Source organism: Saccostrea cucullata, unplaced genomic scaffold, assembly GCF_032062105.1.
Source record: "Saccostrea cucullata isolate Sc308-1 unplaced genomic scaffold, CSIRO_AGI_Scuc_v1 ctg3557, whole genome shotgun sequence".
In the NCBI taxonomy this organism is placed as follows: domain Eukaryota; kingdom Metazoa; phylum Mollusca; class Bivalvia; order Ostreida; family Ostreidae; genus Saccostrea; species Saccostrea cuccullata.
The window spans coordinates 13,166-22,564 of record NW_026930106.1 but is presented as its reverse complement, the minus strand read 5'-3'; the positions used below and the strand labels follow the sequence as shown (position 1 = coordinate 22,564).

At 33.3% G+C, this 9,399-nt stretch overlaps 1 protein-coding gene across 1 annotated transcript; it reads left to right on the top strand.

Moving 5' to 3' along the window:
* The first annotated feature begins 5,022 nt into the window (after nt 1-5,022).
* Nucleotides 5,023-7,176, top strand: LOC134282937 (uncharacterized). Its single transcript, XM_062765358.1, has one exon. It carries the CDS (start codon nt 5,023-5,025, stop codon nt 7,174-7,176), a length of 2,154 nt encoding a protein of 717 aa, XP_062621342.1.
* Nucleotides 7,177-9,399: the final 2,223 nt, after the last annotated feature.

Here is a 9,399-nt window from a genome sequence, read left to right as displayed (position 1 = left end):
TACATTTATGCATGGATTTGTTTTTCCAGTAGTTGAGCGGCAAAAATTTTGACTAGTGGATTTAAAAAATAAATTAAAAATTAATTAGCACTTCGCCCCCAAGTCTTCTTATTGTTTACGTGTGTCAGAGTGGATTTTTATATAAATGATGTTTTGATAGAGTATATCATTTTCCCCCGAAATGTTCAATCTTCATATAGAATTGGATAAAACTCCATTCTAAGAATTATAAAATAACTATTTTTTTTTATTTTCGAGTCGAAAAATCCTTTATGTATAATAGATACTTCAACCATTCATATTTGAAACATTCAGCGCAAAATTTGCTTAACTGAAATTGGTTTAAAAAACAATATAAAATCAGCCAATAAGGAAATCAATAAAAATAAATCAAAAATGTTAATGTTAATTTCATTTACAACAAGTTTTCAGAAATCATATCTGTCAAATAATGACCTTGCGTAGAGAATAGTGATCCAAACTCCTCTTTTATAAATAACAGAAAATCTTTTCTACATTTAAACTTTACATTTTAATTAACAAAATATTGTACAAAAAAATAAACTGCTGTGGCGTGTGGTCGTCCGTGTCCCTCGAATGCCGGTAGTCTTGGTTCCAAACGATGTTTGGGTTACACAACTGTCTCTTGCCGCTAAGGAGGCTCAGACACCCCTCTCCAGTGCGAAGAGATTACACTTCCCCCTCTCCAGTGCCGAGGAGGTTACACGTCCGTCTTGCGTTCAAGACAACGAGATGTGACTGGTACGGGCCGCCATCTCTACACTACTACACAGGAATGATCAATGAGACCTGTTAAATATCATATACAGGATAATATAGACATACAATTTACTCTGTGAAACGTTACATTGCAATATGTACAATGCAGTAACTGCTATACTTCTCAACAGTTAATACAAAACGTAGAACCGACAAATAAAGATACACACAAGCCACCGTACATTTAAAACTCACGCAGTTTCGAACACAATGTAACTATAAATAACACAACTTAAAAGTATGAAACAGAATAGCTTAAAGTTGCATATTTTAGAAATTCCGTATCTGGGTGTTTTAAGATATTTACAAATTATAAAATAATAAAAACAAACGCAAATAGGCTTACCTCAGAGAAGCAGGACCATACCATGAATTCTAAATAAGGGTTGAGTTGAAATACCCTCAGTGGTCTGCCATGTGTATATTACAAATAAAAAAATCTTGAGAAGCTTTGAAAACGTCCTTCTACCTGGACTGCCGTGTCCAAACTGAAGCACGGGCTCACCAATATTTTAAAGGTCCAGTGATTTGAGGTATAAAACGGGGTTAAATGAACCCAGTAAAAATGGAGGCTCCCCACAGGTGAATACAAATTACTTGCGTGTTCGATAAGGAGATTTTAATGTGACAATATCTTTTCCATGAACATTTCTTTTATGGAAATTTATAGATCTTTCGTATCAAGGCGCCTTGTACATCCGCACCCTTTTCATATACATACCTCATATTACTCTAGACGGCTGAATACTAGGACAAAATACACGTGAGAACAGCACTAACAATAAATATGATGTCTAAAATACATCTTATATTTTTACTATAAATGAGACAAAATTGAGACCCCACTTTTAAACTATCCTTGATTTAAAGATGTTTTAAAAGATGCATTGAATTAAACCAAGGACGTTTAAACAATACTTAGTCTAATATACAAAATAAAGGAATTTTCAAAATTGAGAAATAAAATCTTATCAATAATCATATGATCACCACTGAAATAAAGTCAAATTAATTCTGAAAGGGAAGCTCTTTTCGTTTTACTTTTAAAATTATATATCAGAAGAGTAATTTTAAAATAAAAAAAAACAGTTGTAGATCTACAAGTAAATGGTACGCTGAAAAGTTATTATTACATGTAAATAAGCAAAATTAGTTATGTGCAGACTAAATACATGTTAATAGATACATGAACAAGTTCAGGATTTTTTTCTGCCTCCAAAATTACAGTAGAACTTATCATACTTGTTTAACACAAAACAAAAAAAACTGAGGCTGGCATGCAGGAAATCATCTCTATATTCTAGACAAAATTGATATATTCTAGACAAAATTGTGAACTATATATCATGACCTTGATAAACAAAATTGTTACTAAATTAAAAAGCAAGGAATTAAAATGTTTGAACAGATAAAATGAATGCAATGTTAAATGAGTCGTTACAATTTCAATCAAAACCTGAAAATTGTGCTCACAGTTTTCGGAGGATTAAATTTCAATCTTCTTTCATGCATGCTATGCTTGAACTAACACGAGACAATGAACATCGTTTTCTGAAAGTTTGCTCTATAGTTCAATTTGTGTTGATTCATATTTGCCATCATCAAGACAATCCTCGCGAATATACATCATTTCAGCTCAGTGTATAAAGCAGATATAAAACAAATATAAAATCACACAATATAGATATTCATTCTATCTCTCCTCACTTCTCTCTAAACTATTGGAATGAAATGATACATTGAACAGCAAAAATGAAAAAAAAGCGCCATGGGCATTTTCTTATGGATACGTACCTTTAAAACAAATTGAAAACAGGGAGATGGAAAAGAAAAGTTATATATATATATATATATATATATATATATATATATATATATATATATATATATATATATATATATATATATATATATATATATATATATATATATATATAGGTAAATCTTTTTAAAAAAGAAACACGAAAATCTTTAGTTTAGCTTAAGCGCTTTCATTTCAAATCTTCAGAAGCTTTATAATACGTAACATAGCAACATAACGTCATAACGTTATAATAAGCGGAACATTACATACAAACGTCTATTGTGACGTCATAGTCAAACTTTGCAGGAAAACTGTAGAATGAAAATTATAAGTACAATTTTTACAACAATTATGCTCAATTGTTCAGTCTAGGTTTGAACACATGTATAAAATGTTTTTCTTTCTCACGTCTTTGAATATCACTTTCACTTGAAAGTTTGTAAAAAGGAAATATACTGAATTGTTTATTTCCACAAGTATCCAAATGTTCACTCAGAGGGATTTGCCGATATTGCGGAGAATTAATATGTTGTCGGTGGACATGCACCCGGGCACGCAATTGATTGCTCGTTTCCCCGATATAAAATTCTTGGCATCCAGCACACGTTATGACATATATTACATTTTTAGTGGCACAAGACATGTTTGCATTGACTGTAAATTGTCTTCCTTTAAAGTCAAAAGTTGATCCTTCCATTATATGTGTACACGTCCCGCAACGCGCGTCTGCACACTTAGTCACTTTGTAACTATTATTAAAATGAGATGAACACAGAATTCTTCTAAGATTTTTGGGCTGTCTTCTGCTGTTAATGAATTTTACATCTCTATATATTTGTTGTGTTGACCGGTCCGTTTTCAGAACGTTGTTAAGTTGGTGTACTACGGAGGTCAAATTATGATTCCTTGGATTGTGGGTATGCACAAATGGAATTATATCCGTTTTATTTTCCTGGGTTTTTGTAGTCAGCAATTCTGACCGTTCATATCCTTTGGCTTTCAATATCCCGTTATCTAGATTTACCTGTAAACTACCGAGCACTGTGGATTTTTTTCTGTTTCAATGTATTATTACCAGTGATCGAGATGGAAACACGGAGATCAGCAAACAAAGAGAAAGAAATGGACATTGATAATTCAATAGCGGAACTTTTGAAGAAAACAGCTATTACAAACAAACTATTAGAAGAATTAATTGATGTTGTGAAGCGTTCTTCAGGCACTGAGCGAGAATTACAAAATGCGTTTCCTTACAATTTGGAGGATACAGAGGAAACAATTGTAAAAACCACCGGAACTGAGGAAAGTGTATATAAATCACCAACTTTGATTTTACAAAGAGAAATGAATGAGCTAGTTTTGCAGAAGGAGGCTTACCGTATTAAGCAAAAGATGAAAAGTGAATGGAGCAGGAATCTCAACTTTAGGAAACAAACATACTGGAAGCAAATCAACAATGCTAACCATGCAGATTACTTTGAAAAATGGATAAACCAGGAAAGCCCTATCATACCTAGAAAGTTCAGGATAAAGGAAATCAGAGGAGAGCCTATGGATCAAACTGCAGTCCGTATAGAGGTTGCTAAAAATCGCGTAAGGGGTGAAATAGAGTTGCTGCGGATGAGAGCAGAGAATAACCAGAGAAATGTCTTGAGATTAGACGAAGAAATGGATCTGAAATTGAAGAATAATGCCACTGGAGTAATTCTAGAAATGCTTCAAAAACTATGGAAATCTGATTGTCAAAAGGAAGAGGACAAATCATTTAACAGGTGGAGATTCACGGAAACCTGGCTATTAGACTACGCAAAAACATATGGCAAGGAGTCTACTAAACAGCCGAAAGGAAAACAGTTGATAAGAAAACCAGGACCAAAAAACACCGGTAAGAATGATACAACAAGAGCTACCTATGCATCTGTTGTGAGCAATGATACCATGCGGACTGGATCAAATCCCACAAGGAATCAGAAAGCAAATCAATCATTGCCCCAAGAACAAAGTCAACGTCGCCATAACACTCGATGGACACCGTTCAATAACGCAAAACGAAATTCGCCCCACTCCTATCCGAAAAACCATAACTTTAAGAGGAAATACCAACAAGGAATTAACCACCTACAAAATAATAACCACCATCACCTACGGATTATTAGACCGTACAAACCTTCAAACATTTATAGAAATGAAAAAACAACTTTCATCGGACGTGGTGTGCGGCACTATTTTTTAGGAGGCGGCAAACCCAACCAAGGACAGAGGCACATGCCACAATTTTATCAACAAACAACGCAAATTTAGTTGATGTTGAGGAAACAAATAAAACCAAGGGATCAGTAGAAGTTGATCCTAAAGTGTTTAATCTTTCAGATAGGATATTAACTAGAGCAGAGATAAAATTATTATCTAGAGGCTTAAAATATACACCCACCCCACGTATGAATAACCAAGAACTTAAAACGGACGTAAAGGAATATACAAGGCGACTACGACTAAGGGAATACTTTTACGAAGATAACGACGAATCAACAGAAGATAGTGAAAATGAGGAACCAGAGGACCTGGTTAGAAATAAATCCCACTTTATTCCAAAACGAGGTAGAAATCGAATTCTAGATACGGTATGTGAAACCCTAGATAATATAAACCTACCTAATATTAAGAAAAATATTAGATCTAATCTCACAAAAGAAGAGCAAAAAGCTTTAAATGACTTACATAATGACGAAAGTATCGTTATAAAAGAAGCCGACAAAGGAGGCGGAGTAGTCATCATGAATAAAACATATTACGAACGTAAGATTTTGAATATGCTACAGGACCCTAACTACTATGGGAGTATTAATGCAAATCACGAGACAAAAACTTTATCAAAGATAAATCAACTTGTCTGTGGGCCATCTTCGGGAGAATTAATTGCTAAGGAGAAAGACTACCTCACAAACTTTGAAACAAAAGAGAGTCAATTTTACGGATTACCAAAAGTACACAAGTCATTAGAAATCAAAAACGCCATAAAGGCTCAGAGAGGAGAATATATTTGCTGTCTAAATCCTGAAGATCTCTCTTTTCGGCCAATCGTAGGTGGGCCTAATTGTTCAACTCAAAGACTGAGTCACTTGTTAAACATCTTATTAAAGCCTTATTGTGAAAAGGTTCCAAGTTTTATAAGAGATGATATAGATTTTATCAACCACCTACCAGAACATATTCAACCTAATACGAAACTCGTGTCATTCGACGTCGTGAATTTATACACAAATATACCCGTGGAATTGGGTATAAAAGCGGTTAAATACTGGATTGATAGATACCCACACTTACTACAGGATCGTTTTGAGCAAGAATTTATCTTAGAAGGATTAAGAATTATACTTCAAAACAATACATTTGCCTTCGGAAGAGAGCATTTTATTCAAACCAAAGGAACAGCGATGGGAACAAAAGTGGCTCCCACGTATGCCACCTTAACTTTAGGATACCTCGACCAAAAACTCCATCAACGACTTGTCACTCTATGGGGAGAAGAGGACGCTAAAGCTATAACATCAAATTGGAAACGATTTTTAGACGACTGTTTCATTCTTTGGAATGACAACATTGAGAAATTGTCAATTTTCCACCAATTATTAAATGACTTAGATTCCAACATTAAATTTACCATGGAAAGCAGCGATATGGAATTACCTTTCCTTGACGTTCTTGTCATTAAAGAAGATACCAAACTTTCAACGGATATCTTCTATAAATCAACTGACACCCACCAGTATTTACATTTCGGATCCTGTCACCCTCATCACACAAAAACAGCAATTCCATACAATCTGGCTAGACTTTTATGTGCTATTGTTAGTGACGAAATCACAAGAGATATCCGACTGAAAGAACTCAAGTTCTACCTTTTAAAACAGGGATATCCCCAAAACCTGATAGATAACGGGATATTGAAAGCCAAAGGATATGAACGGTCAGAATTGCTGACTACAAAAACCCAGGAAAATAAAACGGATATAATTCCATTTGTGCATACCCACAATCCAAGGAATCATAATTTGACCTCCGTAGTACACCAACTTAACAACGTTCTGAAAACGGACCGGTCAACACAACAAATATATAGAGATGTAAAATTCATTAACAGCAGAAGACAGCCCAAAAATCTTAGAAGAATTCTGTGTTCATCTCATTTTAATAATAGTTACAAAGTGACTAAGTGTGCAGACGCGCGTTGCGGGACGTGTACACATATAATGGAAGGATCAACTTTTGACTTTAAAGGAAGACAATTTACAGTCAATGCAAACATGTCTTGTGCCACTAAAAATGTAATATATGTCATAACGTGTGCTGGATGCCAAGAATTTTATATCGGGGAAACGAGCAATCAATTGCGTGCCCGGGTGCGTGTCCACCGACAACATATTAATTCTCCGCAATATCGGCAAATCCCTCTGAGTGAACATTTGGATACTTGTGGAAATAAACAATTCAGTATAATTCCTTTTTACAAACTTTCAAGTGAAAGTGATATTCAAAGACGTGAGAAAGAAAAACATTTTATACATTTGTTCAAAACTAGACTGAACAATTGAGCATAATTGTTGTAAAAATTGTACTTACTATTTTCATTCTACAGTTTTCCCGCAAAGTTTGACTATGACGTCACAATAGACGTTTGTATGTAATGTTCCGCTTATTATGACGTTATGACGTTATGTTGCTATGTTACGTATTATAAAGCTTCTGAAGATTTGAAATGAAAGCGCTTAAGCTAAACTAAAGATTTTCGTGTTTCTTTTTTAAAAAGATTTACCTGTAAACTACCGAGCACTGTGGATTTTTTTCTGTTTCAATATATATATATATATATATATATATATATATATATATATATATATATATATATATATATATATAAAAGAAAAAGAAAATGAAGTTTCCAAAATTCATTTAACACAAGCGCTTTCTGGATTTCATAATCCGTCTTCAGGTGTACATAAATTGAACTGATTGTTTTGCTTAGTAACGTTTATAAGTCATTAGTAAGTTTATAAACTTAGGAACGATTCCACTGCAATGAGATTAGCAAAAGAAAACTACTTCATAAATCTTTTTTCACCAAAACTGAACAAACATTAACATTGAGAAATTACCTAATTTATTATATCATCAATTAGAATTTCTGTTTGCTTTGTTTATTGAGACAGAAAAATATGTGATTTATTGTCCATTATTGTCCAATTTGATTTTCCCTAACTTTTACGCAACGTAGCCATACTATGACGTCATAGATTACTTCCTTCCCTGCAAAGACTCTCATGACGTCATGACGTCATAGTTAACGTTACTAAGCAAAACAATCAGTTCAATTTATGTACACCTGAAGACGGATTATGAAATCCAGAAAGCGCTTGTGTTAAATGAATTTTGGAAACTTCATTTTCTTTTTCTTTTATAATTATTTTCACCTGTGTGACATCGACTGTGAACTATTTTCAACTATATATATATATATATATATATATATATATATATATATATATATATATATATATATATATATATATATAGTGGTACAACCCAAGTGAGTGTAGTTAGAATGTAAGATTAAAAATTGTTTTCTACTTCTAGTGAGACTTTGCATGCATTTTCCTTGAGTTTTTGTTAAGGATAATTCTTTAAACAAAAGAATGTTAAGCAAAACCAAATTTGAGATTAGATACCAATTTCTATAACTGATCAGTATTGAAATATATATGCATAAACACAATCAAATGTAATTGTATATATAAAATCCTTACCTGTTTGAGTTCTATCTTTTATCACAAAATTTGATAACCAGAATATAGTAAAAATTTAATATGCAATATACTGAAAATTATACTTCTAATGAAAACGAGTTGATAATTAAGAAATCAAGCAGTAGATGTGCACCAATATGCTTAAATTTCCTGAGGATAAAACACAACTTATAGTTTTTGCTGGTAAATATCAAGTCAAAGTCTCCATCTTGCCATCTGAACTTCAATGACACCATCATTAGTGAGGCAACCAGTGTTAAGGACCTCGGTGTATAGCTGATGTCTCTCAGCATGCTAAAAAAAATTTCATCCATCCGCGTCTCGTGCATGGTACTACAAACGGCCAATGATTACGGGGGAATTTTGCTCTTGTGCTGTCTAGGCTCGACTATGCTAATGCTCTATACTCCATGCTCTATGGTATTAACTCATCTGATCTAGCCGAATTGCAGTGCATACAGAATAAAGCGGCAAGTACTATATTACCCGTACCAGAAGGAAGCACATTACTCCTATTCTTAATATGTTTATGCATTGGCTTCCAATCAAGAAACGCATCCAGTATAAAAATTTTCTTTATACAATTCAAAGCTATGAAATGCATGGCATGAAAATACATTGTAGAGCTCATCAACATCTATGAACCTGGTCGTTCCCTTAGATCAGCAAAAAGCCGATACTGCAAAGACCGCAATGTATGGCAACAGACGTTTTAATGTGGCTGTGCAGCATCCCTCTGGCCTTATTACCTTAATATCTGCTTTCATATCCATCTATTCACACTTTTAAAAATATCTTAAAATCTATTTTTTATGGAGAAATTCGATTAAATTTCCATCTTTGGTGCGTTATTATAGAATTTTATTGAATTGTGATTTATGCAAGAGCACATATGTGACTCTTAACTATGTTATCTAAAAATCTAGATTTTTTTCTGCCAAACTTTATTTTTATATTTTTTTTTCTTTTTTTTTTCATTTAAATCTTGATATTCATAACATTTTTCTTGTTTTT